General features: G+C 60.0%; 2 protein-coding genes across 4 annotated transcripts in view; both read left to right on the plus strand.

The window, feature by feature from the left end:
• COL23A1 (collagen type XXIII alpha 1 chain) overlaps window positions 1–15,666 on the plus strand; it is a 309,734-nt gene extending 294,068 nt beyond the window's left edge. Inside the window, exons 14-29 of the mRNA XM_057307097.1 lie at window positions 442–504; window positions 950–994; window positions 2,371–2,448; window positions 4,095–4,148; window positions 5,019–5,063; window positions 5,326–5,415; window positions 6,258–6,320; window positions 6,686–6,742; window positions 6,955–6,981; window positions 7,970–8,032; window positions 8,118–8,171; window positions 8,374–8,400; window positions 11,181–11,234; window positions 11,419–11,505; window positions 13,340–13,378; window positions 13,819–15,666. Coding sequence (XP_057163080.1) covers window positions 442–504; window positions 950–994; window positions 2,371–2,448; window positions 4,095–4,148; window positions 5,019–5,063; window positions 5,326–5,415; window positions 6,258–6,320; window positions 6,686–6,742; window positions 6,955–6,981; window positions 7,970–8,032; window positions 8,118–8,171; window positions 8,374–8,400; window positions 11,181–11,234; window positions 11,419–11,505; window positions 13,340–13,378; window positions 13,819–13,821 — 849 coding nt within the window. The 3' untranslated portion in view covers window positions 13,822–15,666. The remainder of the gene's footprint in view (window positions 1–441; window positions 505–949; window positions 995–2,370; window positions 2,449–4,094; window positions 4,149–5,018; window positions 5,064–5,325; window positions 5,416–6,257; window positions 6,321–6,685; window positions 6,743–6,954; window positions 6,982–7,969; window positions 8,033–8,117; window positions 8,172–8,373; window positions 8,401–11,180; window positions 11,235–11,418; window positions 11,506–13,339; window positions 13,379–13,818) is intronic.
• A 2,836-nt stretch (window positions 15,667–18,502) lies between these two features.
• Window positions 18,503–19,724, plus strand: part of PHYKPL (5-phosphohydroxy-L-lysine phospho-lyase) — a 37,683-nt gene continuing 36,461 nt past the window's right edge. The window contains exons 1-2 of one of the 3 annotated variants that reach the window (XM_026507755.4): window positions 18,503–18,630; window positions 19,525–19,643. In XM_026507755.4, coding sequence (XP_026363540.1) covers window positions 18,572–18,630; window positions 19,525–19,643 — 178 coding nt within the window. In that variant the 5' untranslated portion in view covers window positions 18,503–18,571. Of the gene's footprint in view, window positions 18,631–19,524; window positions 19,644–19,724 lie in introns of those variants that run through there. The other 2 variants (XM_044387326.3, XM_057307098.1) reach the window with 2 other exon arrangements.

The following is a 19,724-nucleotide window of genomic DNA, read 5'->3' on the forward strand; positions in this document are numbered from 1 at the left end:
CAGGGCAGGCCCGAGAGAGACAGAGGGAAGGCCCCGGGCCCCACTTGCCACGGGACGGGACGGAGCATCCCATCCAGCCATTTGTCTCCCCGCACACCCTCAGGCCCTCCTAGTTCCTATCTCAGGGGGCCCCCACTCTATCCTGTCCCCAGGCTAGGACCAGGGTATCATCCTTGCGCCCCCACACCATGGAGACAACCAGCCTGCCTCCAAAATGTCTCCTGAGTCCCTGAGTGGCCCTAACTATGTGCCAAGATCCAGACCAGAGGAGGTGGTGTGGTCCAGAGTCCCCAGGGCCTGGCGGGGGGTGGGGGGGGGGATTCCTGAGGCCCATCTCCTCTCAACCTGTGGGGGTTTCAGGCATATCCCCCAGGAATCTCTCAAAGCCAGCAGGCCCAGGCAGCCCCTGGCGCTCACTCACTGCAAATGTCTCTGTTGCAGGGCGAGCCAGGGAATGTGGGGCCTCGAGGAGAAAATGGTGTGGACGGCGCCCCAGGGCCAAAGGTGCCTTACAACAAGAGGCTCAGACCAGTGCCCCCATCCTGGGGTGATATGGCTTCGCCTCCATTTGTGCTTTTAACTGGGGAGTCCCGGGAGGGCGTGGGCCCTGGGGTCTCGTTCCACAGGCTGTCAGAGGCTGGCCCTGGGGGTGGGGGGGGTGGCCACGGGTTTGGGTAAGTGGCAAGCCTCCACCAAGCTCATCCATGTGGCTAAGTCGTCTTGCAGCCAGCAAAGCCTAGATCTCCCTCGGTGGCCCATCTCTACACACCGTGGGGCCCGAGGAGGCTCCTATAGGCCGTCCTTCCAGGAGCCCAGTTCCTGGGGTGCTGGCCAAGTACATTAGTCCCTTGGGGCTCCAGCACGTGGACCCTGAGCTTTCTGGTGACAAGAAGACTGGAGGGGCGTGGGGCGGCCGTGTGCACATGGCTACAACCTCACATCTCCACAGGGAGAGCCTGGCCAGCGAGGCGCCGATGGAGCCTCGGGACTGCGGGTGAGTCTCCCTTCTGACCACACCGAGGGGACCCAGAGGCCTGGGTTCTTCAGAAGCGCCCATCCCCCGGAGACCCCAGAGGAGCAGCAGAGCTCCAGGAAATGGGAGTCTTTTTTTTTTTTTTAAATCATTCATTAGCGATTTTTAAAATTTTCATCTCACAGTACATGCTTTTGGTAAAACGTTCAAAGACACACGTTTTTTGTGCAAACAAGGCCTCCCAGGTGAGTGTCTGCCGTCCTAGAGTCTTGTCTTCTCATATTCAAGCACAGCCCTTCAGTGCGTCTCCTGGGGGGACCCTCCCCCTGCGGGGTGCCTTGCCCCACTTTGAGGCTTGTCCCCATCTCAGATGCATAGCCTCCCTGGGTGGTCTCCAATTTTTTGTGACCAGCCACTATCAACCCACCTTTAAGTCAACATCCGGGATCCTATTCTCTTCTCGGTGGCCTCCAGCAATCACACGCCCTCATGCCCCGGGAGGCTGCTTTCCTCTTCCGAAAAAACAAGGCTAAGCCCACAGCCTGGTCACACAGGTGGTGGGGGCTGGATTAGGTGCTGAGTGTGGGATTCTGTGCGAACGGACCATGACCACCGAGGCTGCTGGCAAGTGAGGCCCCGGCCTGGGTCCCCAGGCCCTCTGCAAGGGGCCTGCCCCAGGCCTGACCAAAGTGCTGCCGGTCCTCACGGTGGGCCCAGCAGAGAGCTGCCTGAGGCGGAGGGAGGTTCGGAGCGGAAGGGCAGGGCCAGCAGCTGAGCTTGAGCAGCTATGGACAGGTGGGTGTGGACACGTGCAGCCACAGACAGTTGTATGCACATGTGAGCGTGCAGGCCTGGGTGGACGTGTGCTCGTTACAAGTGCACAGCTTGCACAGCCCCTGCCAGAGCCTGGGAGACAGAGCCCCAAGGGTGAGATCCAGCTGGCATAGCTGAAATTGGTCTACACCGTGTCTGGGCATTCGGGGGAGTGTGTTGATTTTTGCGTGTTTGTTTGCTGACATTTAAAAATCAGAAGAACCTCACATCAAAGTGAGTCCTTTTATTTTCCCTGGAGAGCTCTGGGTTAAGACCTCAGTGGACTTCAATTCCCACCCAATGGCAGCTGGACCGGTCACGTTCCTCTGTTGGCTCCGGGCCCGCGCCTTCCCTCCTGACACCTGCTACCCGCCCCCTGGAGCGTTTTCTCAGGGAACGGGGTGCCCGTGGCCACGTAGATGCTAGAGGATGAGCTCACAGGGGTCCCATCGGGTTACAGCTGAGTCAGCATATGGCACACGGACCTTCCTCCACGTGGACCAGGTTCCTAGGGTCCCTGGTTGAGACAGAGACGAGAGGGCCAAGGCTCTGCACTGAAATTCTTAACTCTTCCTCTGCCTCAGGGTCCCCAGGGCCTCAAGGGCGAACAAGGAGACACAGTGGTGATTGACTACGATGGCAGGATTCTGGATGCCCTCAGGGTAGGTTCCTGGCAGGACCAGGACACATCCTGGGTCTTGTCCTGAGGAGACAACCACATACTTTGCGTATCAATCCTGCATTTCTTTCCACAAGGGACGGAGGGCAGCTTAGCACAAAGACCCCAGCTTCACCAGGTGCGCCTGATGAGGAGATCAGGGCTGTGCTGAGCCCCCCATGATGCTAAGAGCTGCCGTGAACATGGCTTATGTGGCCCCGAGCTCCCCGGAGGCCAAAGCAAAAAGGGAAGCTCCCTGCTCAGGGCCAGGAGGCAGAGCCTTTCCTGATGCCCGGTCCCGGCAAGGCCTTCTGGCACCTTCCCCGGGGAACACAGGCTGGACGGCTAGGTCTCCTGGTAGCTGTTGGGGATGGATGCCAGCGGCCAGGCCTGCCCCCAAGGAGCCTCAGGAGATGCACGGCCGCTGAGCCCTGCCCGGTGGCCGACAGACTTGGGGCCCATCACCAGTGGAGAGAGGGGCTGGGTCCAGCTGCTCACGGCTCCCAGGGAAGGGAGCTCAGAAAGGCGAGGGGCAGGCATCAGAGACCAGACTGGACCTCAGCACCTGACCCCACCAGAGCTCCATTCCAGTTCTCTCCCGTGGGCCTCGGGGAAGTACAGGCTAACGGTAACTGGGGCCCCCCCGGGCCCGCACGGTGTGCTGTGGTGTGGTGTGGGCCGAGGGCATGCACAGACATGGCCTGTCCAGGCCCCCTCTTGGAGAAGCAGCCTGAGTGCGGGGAGCCAGGAGGTAGATTCTAGATGCCAGACTGGAATGATGCCTCCAGCTGCTGGGCAGTGAGCTGCCGAAGTTGGTTCTTGATCCAGGGAGTGCTATTGTGGGCAGGCTAGCTGAGGAATGGCATGGAAGGTGTGGGGACAGCTGGAGGCAGAGAGGCCACGGTGGGGTGTGGGTGGGCTCCGGGCCGGGGTGGGGGGGCGCGGGCGGAGGAAGATAGGAAGACCAGAGAGGTCTCAGTGGAGGTGCCGGCAAGGAGGGGCAGGTCGCTGGGATGAGGGGCTGGGCAGGTGCGGCCTTGAAGAGGGGATGTGAGTCTGGAGGGTGACGATGAGCCATGGTGGGCAGGTGGCCTGTGAGAAGCCTGGGCCAGAGCGGGAGCTTGGGAGCAGGGTCCTACCTGGAGACGCTGCAGGTGCCATCCCTTACTCATGCGACCCAGGACTCTCCAGCACTTGCAGACCGCAGGCTGCAGAGCCGATGGGCAGAGAGCTCACGGAGGGACAGGGAGGGCAGTGCTGGGCCACTGTCAGTGATAACATTTTTGGCTGGCCTTGAACACCAACGGGGGATTTATGCTGGCTGCAAGGGGCCATAGGGAGCCATTGCAGGCTCTTGAGCAGGGGAGTGTTGTGAAGAAATCTATGTTTGGGGGATACGAGCTCTGAAGGCAGAGGGATTCTGGACCCACTGTGGCAGCGGGCATCGTGGGATCCCACCCAGTCCCTGGTGCCCCCTCCCTGCCCCCCACAAGATAAGAGGGCCTGCCTGACCTTACTGGGTGGGAAACAAGCTATGAGACCCTTTTGCAGGCCAACCGGACAGAGCCCCGGCCTCTGGGGGGAAAGGGTGAGCCAGCAATGCAGGGGAGGACCTGAATAAACACTGACCAGCTTGACTTCCACATACAGGGTCCTCCCGGGCCACAGGGGCCCCCAGGGCCCCCAGGGATCCCCGGAGCCAAGGTGAGTTCACTGGCCCGTTGTGTGGCCCCCTCCAAGCCCCTTAATTCCAGCACCCACTTCCCCTCTCCTCCCTGTTATGCTCACTCAGCTTCTTTCCTGGGATCCCGGCCCGGCTTCTGGGGGCTCAAAGTGGCCTTGGTCCTTCCTAACCAAGCTGGATGCCTTCCTCGTGGCCCTAGCTCCTCCCTGGAAGCCCCATTCACATGCATAAACCCTCAGGACAGGGGCGCCTGGGTGGCACAGGGGTTAAGCGTCTGCCTTCGGCTCAGGGCGTGATCCCGGCGTTACGGGATCGAGCCCCACATCAGGCTCCTCTGCTATGAGCCTGCTTCTTCCTCTCTCACTCCCCCTGCTTGTGTTCCCTCTCTCGCTGGCTGTCTCTATCTCTGTCAAATAAATAAATAAAATCTTTAAAAAAAAATAAAATAAAATAAACCCTCAGGACATCCCCAGGTCCCATAAATGACAGACATAGCCATCCTGATGGCCTGTACACATCGTTTACCCCCTTGTCTGGCTGGCTCAGGAGAAAGAGCCCAGACTTGGAAATCAGGCGAGATCTGGTCCCGGCCATCGCCCTGGGCTGTGTGGCCTGCAGTGAGTCATTGAATCCCCTGGAGCCTCAGTTTCCAAAGCTGTAACCTCCCAGACTGTAGATTCTAGCCCTGGTCTGCATCTGCCAAGAGGAGCCGAGGAGGAGGTCAGTGCCCGGCACGGGGCTGGGCACCCAGTGGGCACCTTCCAGACCCAACCCACTTTAGGGACCTGACCCAGGGACGTCATGCTGATTGGAGGGAGGGAGCCCAGCCACAAGGCTCTCTCGGGGACCACAGGACACCATAACCTCCCTTGCTTTCTGTTCCCTTCCAGGGCGAGCTGGGATTGCCTGGTACCCCGGGAATCGATGGAGAGAAGGTCTCTGGGCCTTTCGTTTGCTTGGCAATGCTGGTGCCCAGTCCCACTGCCTCCCCCCTCCCACGCCAGCCCACCCTGCACCCCTGTCTTCATCCAGGCCCCTCGGTGCATTCACCACCTGGGCCAGAGGCAGGGACCCACGATGAAGAAGTGGGGGTGGGGGTGGGGGTCTGGCCCTGCCAGGATAAGCTCTGGGGACCCTCTGGGGTGGGGGAAGGGAGCCTGCTGAGTTCCACCAACCCCTTGTTCTTGTGGCTCGCAGGGTCCCAAAGGAGCTAAAGGAGACCCAGGAGAGGCTGGGCCGACGGGACCCAAAGGGGAGGCGGGCGAGATGGGCCTGTCGGGCCTCCCGGTAGGTGGCTGCGCGGGACCCGCCCTACTCTGCCCATGTGGGGTTCCAAGGCGAATGTGTGCCTACCACAGCAGCCGTGGGGGAGGGGAGCACCGCTGGGGCCCTGCCAACTCCGCCCAGCCCTGGGGGCACCGAGCCTTTGAGCCTTTGAGCCTTTGAAAGGAAGCTCTGACTCAGCCCAGGCTGCTTGGACTCTCTGAGCCTCCCTACGCTCTTCCCCCTCCATCCGAGGACCTACCGCCTGCCTCCCAAGGCCCCCGCAAAGGTGGAACGGAGCTGGCAGGTGGTTAAAGCCCACCCCGACGGCTCAAATTTGCGTCCTGCTCTGTGTCCTGCTGACTCTGGAACCCTGCAAGCCAGTGTCCTGACCTCCCTGGGCCTCGGTTTCCCCACCTCTAAAATGGGGATGATAATCTCCCACTCATGAGGACCTGCAGGACAGGGCTGCGAGCGATGGCTGGCCACGTGATAAACACCCACCGTCAAGGTCATTGTGGCCGGACGGGGAGAGCTGCGGGTCCAAGCAGCCAGCAGGTGCCCCCTCTTCGCATCTGGTGTCCAACCGTGGGGCTCCCTCAGCTAGAGAGCTTTTTGCTTCCAGAGCCCCTGGGTGCCCCCCTGCCCTACAGGAGATAATTTATACCATGGTCAATGTGCTCTCCAAACAGCCACCTGCTGGGCACCCAGAGCGTGTCACTGGTTTAGGGGAAACTGCTTCAAGCTGCCAATGCCAACTCATCGCTGCAGCTGGAGGCCTCATGGGAAGGAAGGGGAGGTGCTGACCACCGTGGATGGTGGGTCTGGGGATGGGCAGAGAGGGCTGAAGGCCATCCTATCTGCAGGGCACCGACGGCCCTAAGGGGGAGAAGGGAGAGTCGGCATCTGACAGCCTACGGGAGAGCCTGGTAAGGGCGGCTGCTGAGGACCAAGGTCTCCCCTCAATGCCCGGTCCAGGCCAGCTGGGGCCCCGAACCTTGGGACAGAAAGGCCACCTGGCCCGCCCAAACCCAGGGCAGCGAGGGAGGGGGCGGCGGTGGGGGAGGGTGCCTCGGGCTGTGTCCTCCAACTGAGGCCCATCTGAGAACCCCAGAGGCCAGCCCCTGGGCCCCCCACCAGGCAGTGTCCTCCTGGGGGCAGGAAGGAGACTTGGCCCAGTGGCTTAGGGCCCAGCCCTCCCAGGAGAGCTCATCCAATGTCCGGTACGTTCAAGCGTGAGCGAGCGAGGTATGACAGGGCGGGGGTGACTAACCCACCTCTGACTGCTTCCTAGGCCCAGATCATAGTGGCGCCGGGGCCCCCCGGCCCCCCTGGTCCCCCAGGCCCCACGGTAAGAACATTTGGCGTGAAGTAGCTGAGATGCGCAGAGGGTGGTGAGCCCAGGCCTGGAGCTGTGACCCAAGGGGGAGGACAGGACTTCCGGTGTGGAGGGGGCACATCAGGCAATAGGGCAGAGCCTGGGTCTGGGAGGCTGCAGAGGTCAGGGCCACGGGGCCAGTGAGCGGCCTAGAAGCCTTTGTGACCACTCTTCTCCTCCTGCAGGGCCTTCAGGGAATCCAGGGTCCCAAGGTGAGTTCCGGGGCCTGGGTGGAAACCCCTCTCCTCACTGCAGACTCCCAGCCTGGAGAGTTCCAGAAAGCCTTGCTAGTGGGCAATGAGAGCCCCACACTTGGCCCCAGACCAGCTCGGCCTTGTCCCAGGGCCTGACCATTCTGAATGCCCTGGAGTGCAACCTCCCTGATGTCCTCAGAGCTCGTGCCCCCGAAGCCCACACTGGGACACTGTTCTTTCGCCTTGTCCCTCTGCCCGAGCCCTCGTCTGCTGCCTCTGCCTCCTTGGGCCATGCCCCCCTTCCTTGCAACCTTCCCCCCGCACCCCCCACGCACACATCTGTCTCTCAAGCGCCCACAGCCTGGACATGAAATCTTGGGTTCGGTGTCTATTACATAATGTCATGTTCTCTGCTCTCGAATTAAAACCGTGCGTGTGGCCTGCCCGTGTGCCCCGCGTTGGGGAGGCCAGCTGGCCTCACTGCTTGCTAGGCCTGGTTTCTCTCTCACTCACTCTGGGGGGGGGGGGGCACCTCTCTGATTCCCCAGCCCAGAGGCCAGCGGGACGCAGTCATGAATCCCACAGCTGTGCCCCAGGGGCCGAGCATGTGGCCCGAGCAGATGTGCTGCTGCTCCTGGTTCTGTTTGGTCCCACGGCCTCCCCAGATTGTGTTTAGACGAGGCAGCTGCTGTCAGGGATGAGGTCCAAGGCTGGGGCTCAGAAACCTGACTGGTCCTCAGCTGTGCTGCTTCTTGGCTGTGCAGCTGAACCTCTCCCTGCCCCCTTCTCTGCCTCTCTTTATTCATCTACGAAATGGGTGTGAGGGAGCCCATAGGTGGGCTCTGGTTACTGTTTGCCCTGGAAGGAGGCCGGGGTCAAGCCTGTGAGAGCCTGGCGTCTGTTCCTCTGCCCTGCAAACCCCAGCTCACACTCAGGCCCCCAGCTTTCCTGTCCTGCTGTCTGTCTGAGCCCTGGCCCCTGACCCATGTCTCCTCTTGGCTTCCAGGGCTTGGATGGAGCAAAGGGAGAGAAGGGTGTGTCGGGTGAGAGAGGCCCCAGCGGCCCGCCTGTGAGTGTCATGAGCCTTGTTTATCCCTCCGGGACACTAATTCCTGTACCTGTCATGCCTCTTGACCCATTCCTTTTCCACCCAGGGGCCAGCTGGCCCTCCAGGCCTCATCGGGCTGCCAGGAACCAAAGGAGAGAAGGTAATGACCTTCCTTTAATGCCCCCCAAGTATGGCCACACGTTCACGCTGTCACTCGGCCTTGGGGACTCAACCCCCTGCACCACACCATCCCAGAGCCAGAAATCAGGCTTGTGGACAACTCACAAGGCTGAGCGTCCCAGCAGTAGTGCTCCCGGCACCCCCTCCCCGGCCCCTCACATGTCCCCTTTGTCTCTCCTCAGGGAAGACCCGGGGAGCCAGGACTAGACGTAAGTATCTCATGATTCACTCTGATCAGCCTCCTCCTGCGTGTAGCTTCTGCCCTTGCACTGGCCGTACAGTAATCCCATCTGTGGGGCTTGGACGTGACCCCCTTCCCCAGGCCTGGTACTGGGGGGCTGAGAACTGACTGGTTCCCCCTGTGTCCTCAGTGCCAAGTCTGGTTCACAGCCCAGAGTAGGTACTCGATGGGTGGATGGATGGGTGATAGGTGGATGGATGGATGTTGGATGGATGGATGGATGGATGGGTGGATGGATGGTGGATGGAAGATGGGTGGATGGATGGTGGATGGAAGATGGGTGGTTGGATGACGGATGGATGGATGGATGGATGGATGGATGGATGATGGGTGGATGGAAGATGGGTGGATGGGTGATGGATGGTGGATGGATGGATAGATGAAGCGTGGATGGATGGATGGATGGATGATGGGTGGATGGATGAAGGGTGGATGGATGGATGGATGGATGGATGGATGGTGGATGGATGGATGGATGATGGATGGATGGATGGATGGTAGATGGAAGATAGGTGGATGATGGATGAATGGTGGATGGATGAAGGGTGGATGGATGAGTGGTAAATGGATGGATGGATGGTGGGTGGATGGATGGTGGGTGGATGGGTGATGGATGGATGATGCATGGATGGGTGGCGAATGTATGGGTGGTGGATAACTGGATGGAAGGGTGATGCATTGGAACAGGAAGGTGAGGAGAGCAGTGTTGCATATCCTAATGAGATGATGAAGCTTCAGCTAGGACATTACTGTAGGAAGTAGAGGAGAAGAAATATTAGCCCAAAGTTGATTGGATCAAGTGTCTCGGGGTTGCCAGCAACAGAAAACAGTTCAAACTGGCATAGACTGACTCCTAACTGAAAAATCCAGAGGGACAATGCACAACGCACACAGCCTAGCCTCTCGTGCTTTCTTCTCTGTGCTCCCGCTGTGGGGGTGTCAAGTTACATGTGGTGATGGGATGGAGACATTAGCCCCAGACCCAAACCCTGCAGAAAGACTGTATGCTTCACTCTCTCTTCTTTTAGAAAAGTTTCATCAATTCTCACTGGCCCCACTTGGGTCCATACTGAAACCTCACTTAGCCATAAGAAGCACAGTGCCCTGATTGGCCAGGCTTGATCACATGCTCCCTCCCGCAGTGGGAGTGGAGTCAGTGGATTATGAGAAGGGAGGGTGGTCCCCAGGAAAATCCAGCAGCTGTTGCAAGGGGAAAGGTGACCAGAATCAGGGCTGCAGGGATTCTGGTGACCACCCCGGACTTGAAGGAGAGAATGTCCCCTTGGAGAGCAGCTGTAGACACACAGAGTTTCTGATTGGGAGGCCGGTGCTCCCTCCCTGAGTCGGGTCCAGAGAAGAAGCCAATGCTGAATCCTGTTCAGGCTCTGGACCCAGCGAGGTCGCGGAGTGTGGCCTCGGCGGCCTTCGTGGCTCAGAGAAGCATCTCAAAGCCATGCCCACCCGCTCTACCCGGTAAGCCTCTGGCCCCAGGCCCACTCCACCGAGCCCAGCCGCTGCGGGGAATCTATCAGAAGCCTCCCTGACCTCACACCCGGATAGGACAGCCCCTCTCCCCGGGACCCTGTGGCATCTGGTTCTTTCCGGGTCACTGAGCATTGACCATCATCTTATATGCCCTCTTGCCTGTCACGTTAGACCGTGAGGGAAGTGTCCCATTTGTCCCTGAGGGGTTTTAATTTATGAAGGTGACCGAGTGACGACCCAGAGAGGTCAATGCCATTGAAGGAAGAGTGGGTTACTTATGTTTCCCGAGGGAAGGGCTCACCTCGCTATGCAGGGCCCCATGGGGAAAAACCAGGTTTGGTTGGGGGGAGAAAAGGAGTGGGGGGGCAGAGCTTTTATGGGGGTTCCCTCGGGAAAGGCAGGCCAGGCACAGGAAACAGCTGAGGACAGGCGAGTATGAACAATGCAGGCGGGCTCCTGGCTGGAAGGGAGGCCCTGGCTTCCTGGTATCTGGCCTGGGGATGATTCCGAGCAGGGGAAGTATCAGCTCATGCGTGAGAGGCAGATAAAGGGGGTGATGGGGGAATGTTGGTTTACATATGAAACGTGCTCCCAGACCGGCCCTTTGCTACCCCCAAGAGCGGGCACAAGGGAGGGGCAGCCTGTCCCTGGCCAGCAAGTTCGTTAAGATGTCAAAACATCCGAAGATAAAGAAAATAAAACGGGGGAGAGGCAAGACACATCAAATCCATTTCTCCTGTCCTCGGTATCCAGCCCACAATGTGGTTCCTAGTGGATGCTTAGAAATGTTTGTTTCATGAGTGGATGGACAAATGGACGAACGGACGGATGGATGGATGGGCGGGTAAGGGCATAAGAGATTAAGCCAAAGGCAGAGACCAGAGGTCGGCATTTCTTAGTCTGGCAGACAGTGGCACAAACGTCCACGAGTTTCCTGGGTCTCTGTCCCTGGCCTCACTTGGGCCAGCGCCAGCTGCGGAGGACAGAGACATGAGAGAAAGCCCCTCGCCAGCGGCTCTGCGTGAGGGCGTCTGTCCAGAGACCCCAGCATTGTTCTCCCGTGGAGGAAGCAGTGCTGGTGTCCTGAATGCGTGCTTGTCTCTAAACCAGGCTTGCACCCAGCTGACGCGTCACCTCGGAGCTGGAGCGGGGCCAGTTCCTACTACCTGACTACGCATGGGGGCGGAGCAGTGAAGAGGGGGGGCAGTGAGATGAACAGATACCAAGAGCCAACCTCAAACCTCATTTTATTCCTTTTGCCAGGGGTTCCCTGGACCCCGAGGAGAGAAAGGTGACCGGAGCGAACGTGGAGAGAAGGTGGGGAGCAGGTGGAGAGAAGGGGGGGCAGCAGGAGAGGAGCCGGGGCAGGGGGAGGCTGGGATGGATGGGGTGGTAGCAGGACAGGGGCTGCTGCCAGCTGGAGGCCCATCCCTCTGAGAGGTGGAAAAGGGGTCCTGGGCCCGGCAGCCATGGCCATCCCTTCATTTCCCTCCTTGTGCAGGGGGAGCGAGGCGTCCCAGGCCGAAAAGGTGTGAAGGGCCAGAAGGGCGAGCCGGGACCGCCGGGCCTGGACCAGCCATGTCCTGTGGTACGTGTGGGAGCAGAGTGGGAGCCCCAGCCCAGGTCTTCGCCGCCTCAGGCCGGGCTCAGGCCAGTCTTGTCTGTCCTCAGAGCTCACTTGCAGCGAGACCCCCATGGCTGTCCCTGCCATCGTGGAGGGTCCCTGCCATATCGTGGAGGCTCCCCTCGCTCTGGTCCTGACTCCCCTCCATGGGCATGGCTCAGGGGACCCACCAGCCCTCCACAGACACAGAGGCCGGGTCCCGGGGCAGACTCTTTGCCTGCGTCACCGCCCCTCTTTTCGCAGCTTCCTTGGCCCTAAAGGGGGTTAGGATGCCCTTACCTCTCTGGGTGTGGGTCCCAAGGAGGAGGCTTTTGCCGGTGTGGGTGGCCCCGCCTGGCCCCTGCACCTCCTCTCTGTGCCCCAGAATCCTTCCCTGCTCCCCACACCTTGCTCCTTTCCTTCTCTCGCATATCAGCTCCTGATGGCCCACCCGACCACAGGCCTGAAGGACCCACGCTTCCATTCCCTTCCCCGGAGGGCTGGGAGGGTTCACACGTCAGACTCTTCCGTGGAGCTCTACAAAGACAGGAAAGACAGAGCAGGGCGTTTCCAGACCGAGACTGAGCAGATAGCCAGACCCGACCCCCCAGCCCCGAAGCGTGCCGGCCGCCTTTTAAAAGGGGGATCGGAGTGAGGCACCCCAGAGGCCTGATCCTCTGTTCTTCATTCTCCTCATCCATGCAGTGGGGGTGCTAATCCGTATCCCCAGGTGGCTTGAGGGGTGAATGAGAAAAAGACAAGACGAGCAGAGTGGTAGGCATGGCATGCACGCAAAATGCGGGGACACCAAGGGGACACGGTGGCCCAGCCTCACCGTGGGCCCTGGGCCGAGACTTCCGTCCGAGTCATTCAGCCTTTGTCTTTGAAACAGGAGAATCCTAAATGTGGAGGCAAGCGAGGGGCGCCGGGCTCCGGGGGGCCCTGCCCTGCGGTATGAGGTCTGGCCTGCTGTGTGCTGTGCTGTGTGCTGGGCTGGGCATTGCGGGCGCCTGTGCCCACTGCTCTGACCCCCCTCTCCTCTGTCCTGTCTTCCCTTCCTTCCAGCCCCTCCCTCCCCCTTCCCTTTGGGCCCCAGCCTGCGCCCCTGGGGTGTGCATGGCAGGTCTGGGGGCTGTGCTCCCGTGGGTACTACAGAGTGAAGTGTTTTCTGTGCCGGGGTTCCCTAGGGACTCTAGGCTGACTGACAGGTCAGCCACTGTCCCTCTCCAGCTCCCCCGTGCTCCAGGCTGCCTGAGGCAACCCGCCCCACCCCACCTTGCATCTGAGTGCTGAGCCAGCATTGGCATTGCTGGTACCCCATACAACCCCCACCCCCCCACCCCACTTTCTACCCTGAGAGCCTCGGCCTGCCCCGTCTGCCGCTCAGACCCACACAGGGAGCAGGACAGGCCGCAGGGGCACCCTTCTTCCTCGACTGTCCTTCAGACACTCTTAAAGTAACTCCCGAGAGCTCTCAGGCCCCCAGCGTGAGAGGCCAGAGCCAGTGTCAAGAGTGTCGATTTCCCGGCCAGCAGATTCCAGCACAATCCCCAATCCTCCAGTGCCCCCGTTCCGTCCCCTGCTCGAGTGTCCCAACAAGCAAAGTCCCGTAGGGGCGCACGCAGAGCAAGCACAGTGGGGGGCCCTCCTGTCTCTCTGTAGTGACCCGACTGCCCAGGTGGACAAGCACTGGAGCCCTGCCTTGGTGTGGGTTGCCCTCACCGGGGGCTGCCCTCCTGATGTCCAGGGCAAGAGTGTATGGAGTACAGGGAGCTGATCAGTCCCCCAGCCCCATCACTGAGACCTTTTTCTTTTCCAGGGCCCCGATGGGCTGCCCGTGCCTGGCTGCTGGCATCAGGTACCCCGCAGGGAAGAGTCTCTAGGACAGGCTGGGAGGAGGGGGACAACGGGGGGCAGGGGGGCTCCCAGGGCTTGTATCTGCAGGTCCCTACACAATGCCTGGGTAGCCAGGTTTCCCCATGATGCCAGGACCCTAGTTTTGATTCTCCCATCGGATGGCCCAAGGCTTGAGGCTGTGGTCCTGGGTGATTGGGCACAGCCGACCCTGGCAGTCATTCAGGGCTCATTCAGTGCCTGGCCCAGCCGGGGCAAAGCCACCCGCACACCCTGGGACTTTGTCCAAACTGCCCCACTGAAAGGGGGTGGAAGCAGTGAGCTGGGGATGAGAGGACTGGGGGCACGCCTGTTCTAGAAGAAATGGGCAGGACGGGATGCCCAGACCAGGGCGGGACCTCTGGGGCCTCCCTCCTCACCTTCCGTCTCTCCCTTCTCTTCCAGTGACCCCCGCACCCAGCTCACAGCCTGTACAGATGCGTGTGGACGTTTTTAATTTTTGTAAAAAAACAAAAACAAAAAACAGTAATATATTGATCTTTTTTCATGGGCTGCATCACCTGTGGCCTTATAACATTCAAGAAGGTGCCTGGCCCAGCCCCAGAGCGATCAGCATTTGAACCTGGCAGGAAAGCGGCCAGGCCAGGGGAACTGTGTCCTCGGGGGGCAGCCTGGGACTCGGCTTTCCCGGGAAGGAGACGAGGGTGAAAGCGCTTGGCTCAGAAGAGGCTGCAGAGATGCTGGCTTGGGCCTTCAGCCACCTGATTAGCAGAGAGACTGCCCCCCAAAGCTCCGGAGCCCTGGGGCCCACTCCATCCAGAAAGGCCCAGGGCTGAGACAGTAAATGAAACTGTCCCGGCCTCTCTGGCCTCTGGACTCAGCCACACCCCTCGTGGCCCCTCTGGCTCCCGGGTTCTCCAGGGCAGGAAAAGATTCCTGCCCAGTGCTTGCAGCTGGATGCTGGGAGCTGTGGGGAGCACCCCCAGCAGGTCTAGCTCCCACCGAGTTCAGGAGGCCCCAGGAGCCCAGCCTGCCATGAGAACGTGCGTCCTCTGGCCCAGAAGAGAGGCCCAAGCACCATGACCACCTCCCGTGGACCCAGCTGTGAAGAAGCCTCACGATCCCCGGGTGCGGAGGACGGCGGGGCCCTGACGGGAGTGGTTGCTGCTTCCCGTGGGTCTCACAGCACCCAGAAGAGGGTCATGATGGGACTTTGCCAGCCCAAGGAGACTGGCCTGCAGCTCAGAGTTTGGGTCTCACTGGCCCCAACCCTTCCACCTGAGAGGACTCTGGCCAGCCTGCCAAACCTGGTCCTTCGGATGAGCTGTGCAGATGAAGAGGGCCCGTTGCCCTGAGGGGAGAGGCTTCCCCACCTCTGACAAGGGTCCCCAGCTGCCACCTCCAGCCGTGCGGCTTGCCTCCCTTCTCTGTATAGATGGGTATCGCTGCGTGTAATAAACTCCAATGTGTGTCTGCGTATGCCTGTCCTGGCAGACTGCCCCTGAGCCCCTCTGTGTGGGAAGGGACAGTGGGACGCTCCCTGGGTCAGAGCCACCCCAGAAGCCAGAGGAACAAACCGGAGGATTATTCAGGGGGTCAGGGCAAAGATAGGGTTTGGAGTCAGAAAGACCCAAGGCCTGGCCCTGCCATATACCATGGCTGAGCCCTGTGTCCACTCACTCATGCCACGGAGTCCCTATATGCCCCTCTGATCCAGTGACCAGTGACTGCTGCGTGACAGATCACCCCAAAGCTTACCCTGAAACAGCAATAGTTCTCTCTTACTGTCCTGGGGGTAATGGGCTCAGCCGGGTGTTGTCACTCAAGCTCTCCCATGCATGGTGGCCACTGCTGGGTGTCAGCTGGGTCCTCTCTGTGTGGTCTGGGCTTCCTCACGGCAGGGATGCCCACGATGAGTGTCCCAGGTCACCGGTGGCAAGCTATGTCCCCTTTTATGGCCAAGCCTCAGAAATCATGTGGCATCACGTCCTACCAGAATCAGAGGTTCACCCTAATGCAAGGGAAAAGTGTCAACACCATATTTGAAGGAGAAAATGTGGGATGGTAGATCTTGTTGCAGCTGTTGGTTAGAAAATTCAAACCTGCCACGTCCTCTGTAAAATGGGACAGCGGGGCCGCCTGGGTGGCACAGCGGTTAAGCATCTGCCTTCGGCTCAGGGCGTGATCCTGGCATTATGGGATCGAGCCCCACATCAGGCTCCTCCGCTAGGAGCCTGCTTCTTCCTCTCCCACTCCCCCTGCTTGTGTTCCCTCTCTCGCTGGCTGTCTCTATCTCTGTCGAATAAATAAATAAAATCTTAAAAAAAAAAAAAAAGGGACAGCGATGCTTGGCCCCTAGGACAACAGGTCAGGCACCAGGAGGCGCTCGTGGGTCTGAGTTCCCTCCCTTGTCCCCAGTCTAAACCAAGCAAGGGCCACCATCTTGCAGAGCGTTTCTACTTCCCTCATCCCAGCAGGTCCTTATAACGACCCTGGGAGAGGAGCCCAGTGAACGCGCCCATTTCACAGATGACAAAACCAAGCACATCCAGAGTAGTATAGACAAGAATAGGCCTGTGGTGATGGGGTCTCAGGTCTTCTTCCTCCAAGGGCTGGCACCTAAGGAGGCCACAGTTTGGGTCCTCCCCAGACCAAGCTATGTGGCCTCCTCGCTATGCAGAAGAGGCCCAGCCATGTGCTGTTAGGGAGGAGGAAAGTAGCCAGTCCCCGCCTCTGTCTCCCTAAGTTGTTGGCAATGAGTGGCAGGCCATTGCTGCCTGTTGGCCAATAGTGGGGCTCACCGGGGAAGTCAGGAGAACGGACAGGGACAGAAGCACAGTGGGGCTCTGGTTTCTGATGGAGATCACTGGGTGTCCAAGCATCCTTTGGAGCCCCAGCAGAACCTCACGAATCGAATGTACTCGAGAGTTTATAATCCGCGCCTCCCTCCACGCAGGTGACTCACTGGATCCCATAACCAGTCCTGCGAAGGCCAGGGCCTATGTGATCCGTGTCCCTGTTTCCGCTTTACGTATGAGGGAACTGAGGCTCTTGAGCAGTTCGTCACCTGCCCAGGGATGCACGGCCAAGACAGGGTGACAGGCAGACTGGGCCCAGGTTCTTGGATAGCCTCCAGTTTGTCCTTCCAAATTGTTTGGCAGGGCACGGAGTCTGCCAGACAGTGTCAAGATGCTGAGTGATGGGCAGGCCGATTCTCCTGGGGGTGAAAACCACGTGCTCCCACTTCCCCAGACCTCTGAGCGCCTTTGGGGAGACAAGGCCATGCATGGCCCACTGTTGCCCCCTTGTGGCCTCATACCGTGTATCCTCAGGGCTGCAAATTTCAACCACAACCCCAAAGTACAGCGCCAGCGGGTGGAGACCTCCAAGAGCTTGCGCTGGGGGGCAAGAGACTGTAGAAGAATGAATGATGTGCTTGAGATCCCACCTGAGACTTGGGATTTGTTCCCGGCTCACAGCTGAGCCTCAAGGACCGAGAGCCTCGTGTCTCTCTGCCTCAGACTAACCCCTTCAGAGGCGAGGGAAGCACATACACCAAGCCCCACTGTGAGCCATGGCCGCTAGACTAACCACAAGGATTACTACCCCCTTTTCCAGATGAACTGAGGTGGAAGAGGAGGCTTACCCAGGCCTCCTTCCTCCCGATCCCCAGGATACTGCTAGGAGCACATGGGGTGCTTATGGTTGTCACAGTGACTGGGGGATTCTCCTGGCACTCAAATCCGAATTCAGCCCCTTCCTCCCACCCCCTGCCCTCTAGGCCTCCAGCGGTACCTCGAAGCCCACACATGAGGTAACGGAGGAATGCTGAGCATGGGGCCAGAGGCAAGGAGTGGGCTTTTCCGAGCAGGAAGATGGCAAAGGTTCCTGGTGTGGTCCTGAACCTGTTGGAGACACTCTTGGCCCTGGAAATGGCCCAGCCTGCTCTGACCCCCAGCCTCATTGTACTTCCTCCTGGACCCAGATACCCCAGGAGTAGATGAGCTATGATCTGGGCCTGACTGCAACCTTCTCACCCTTATCCCAAGGCAGGGACAGTCCCTGAGCCAACCTGACTTCTCTGAGCTGCGCTGGGCCATGAGAGGCTTGTGTTTGGGCAAGAGACAGGGCCAAGGATGGGGCCCAAACAGGACTCTCAGCCTCTCCCTCCCCCACCTCCTTCTAATTCAGTTTGGGAAGACAGAGAAGTTCTGGAGATGGGTGGTGGCTATGGTTGCCCAAAGTGAATGTACTTAATGTCACTGAACGTACACTTTACCACAACTTAAAATGTTCTTTAATAAATACCGTAAGCATTTTACAGCATGGGGGGAAGAGATGAAGAAATCAGCAATGAGCGGGCAAAGCAGAGGGCTGAGACTCATGAAAGGTGACAGGAGGGACAGCAGGAACCTCCCCTTCCTCAGCTTGCTCAGGCCACAACCTAGGTCCCTCCTTCTGGGTTTGTGAAGGCAGAAAGTCCCGGGGCCCCACCCCAGTTGGGGCTATGTCTCTGGTAGCCTAGCTTCCCAGCCCCTTGGGGGCCAGCGATTGCTTCTCACTCACTGGACTGACAGAGCCGAGCTGGAGTCCAGCCTCAGCTGCACACTAGCTGTGTGTCTGGGAACACAGCCCCTGTCCTTCCTGGGCCTGGGTCTCTCCTGCCCACGCACGGTAAGGCCCAGCAGGCCTCCCAACTCTCTTCCTGTCTCAACGCTGTGTTCTCTTAGCGTTGATTCATCTCTGTTCACCCTGCCTGGATTCTAACAGGCCCATGACCCGCTCCCTGGGTCAGTCCCAGCAGTGACACTGCGTGAGACTGGGAGGTCCTAGGTCGGGCCCAGCATTGACGATCTCCTCTCCTACCCTGAGGCTCCTGCTGTGAACCAGGCCCTGGACCAGGTGTGTGACACATTCCCAGTTAACGCTCACGGGCCAACCCATTTCATACACCAGTAAGGCGACTCGGAGACGGAGCCCTGAGCTCAGAACTCTGCTGGGATCCGGAACAGCAGCGGGGACACCCGGGAGCCCTTCCCAGGGAGGGAAACCGCAGGGGCCGGGAGCGACGGGGGCGGGGTCGTGACGGGGGCGGGGCCGTGACGGGGAAGGGGCCGTGACGGGGGCGGGGTTTGGCGGCCGAGCGCGCGAGAGGCTTCTCCGCGCAGCGTCTCCGCGCGACTAGCCGCCGGGTGCCATGGCCGCCGATCCGCGCGGGAAGGCCGAGACTCTGGCCCTGCGGCGGCGGCTGCTAAGGTACCGAGACGGCGGCGCGGGGCGGTGCGCGCACGCACGACGCACGCACGTCCGGCGCGGAGCCCGCGGAGCCCAGGGACTCCAGCCCCGGGCCTCGAGCGGGCTCCAGTTCCCCGGCCCGCCAGACCCGGCAGCCGGCAGCTGGCCCCCGCGGCCGCCTCCCGCGCTGCGTCCTCCCCGGCCGCCCCCAGCGGCGGCCGCTGCCAGACTCTGGGCAACCTCTGCCCCTCGGAGAAGGCCTCTGCCCTGGCACCTGGGAGTACCTCCCGCAGGGTTGGCCCGCCCCCAGGACCTGGGCCTGGCCTGAGGGTGACCCGGGAAGGGACTGAAAGTTCGGACGGAGGGTGGGCATGGGGGGAGGAGCGTTTCCCAAGAAGCCTTAGAGAAAGTCTACCCGTGACCTGTGAGGGGGGCTCTCCGCGCCCCTTGGGGCGTGAGGCAGCCTCTGGCTGGAGCTTGGGGCTGACACCCAGCGGGGTGGCAGAGACGCTTGGCTGGCAAGGACCACTCAGGGCTGAGCGCCAGCCACCTGATGGGGGCGCCCTCCTTCACACCCATCCCAGCAAAGAAACACTGCCCTAAGGAGCCCCCGTGGGTCTGGGGCAGCCACCTTTCCTTGGGATCCAAGGGAGTGACGTGGGCCTGTGCAGAAATGAGCAAGGCCGTAGCCTTTGCAAATGACTTAAATAATTTCAGTTTTAGCAGCTTCTTACCCATCACTTTCCTCCTTTTCAGCCACCTATACGGTGGGGGACTAGAAGCAGGGAAGCACCGCTGTGCCCTTCAACCTTTTGTCCCTTCCAGAAATTGCGGGGAAGGGGGTTGTGGCTGTGGTGGGTGGACTTTTCCCTTCAGGTCTTCAGACATGGTGTCCACTTCTTGCTGTCCCCACAGCGATTCTTGCAGACTCTTTTATCCGGAAGATCCTATTAAGATTGTCCGGGGCCAAGGACAGTACTTGTATGACGAACAGGGTGCAGAATACCTCGATTGTATCAACAATGTGGCTCATGGTTGGTATCATCCCTCAGGCTGGCAGGGCAGGGGAGCGGGCTGAGGCTGTGAACCTGGTCCCAGGGGGATCCTGAGATTGC

The sequence above is a fragment of the Ursus arctos genome, unplaced genomic scaffold (assembly GCF_023065955.2).
Source record: "Ursus arctos isolate Adak ecotype North America unplaced genomic scaffold, UrsArc2.0 scaffold_5, whole genome shotgun sequence".
In the NCBI taxonomy this organism is placed as follows: domain Eukaryota; kingdom Metazoa; phylum Chordata; class Mammalia; order Carnivora; family Ursidae; genus Ursus; species Ursus arctos.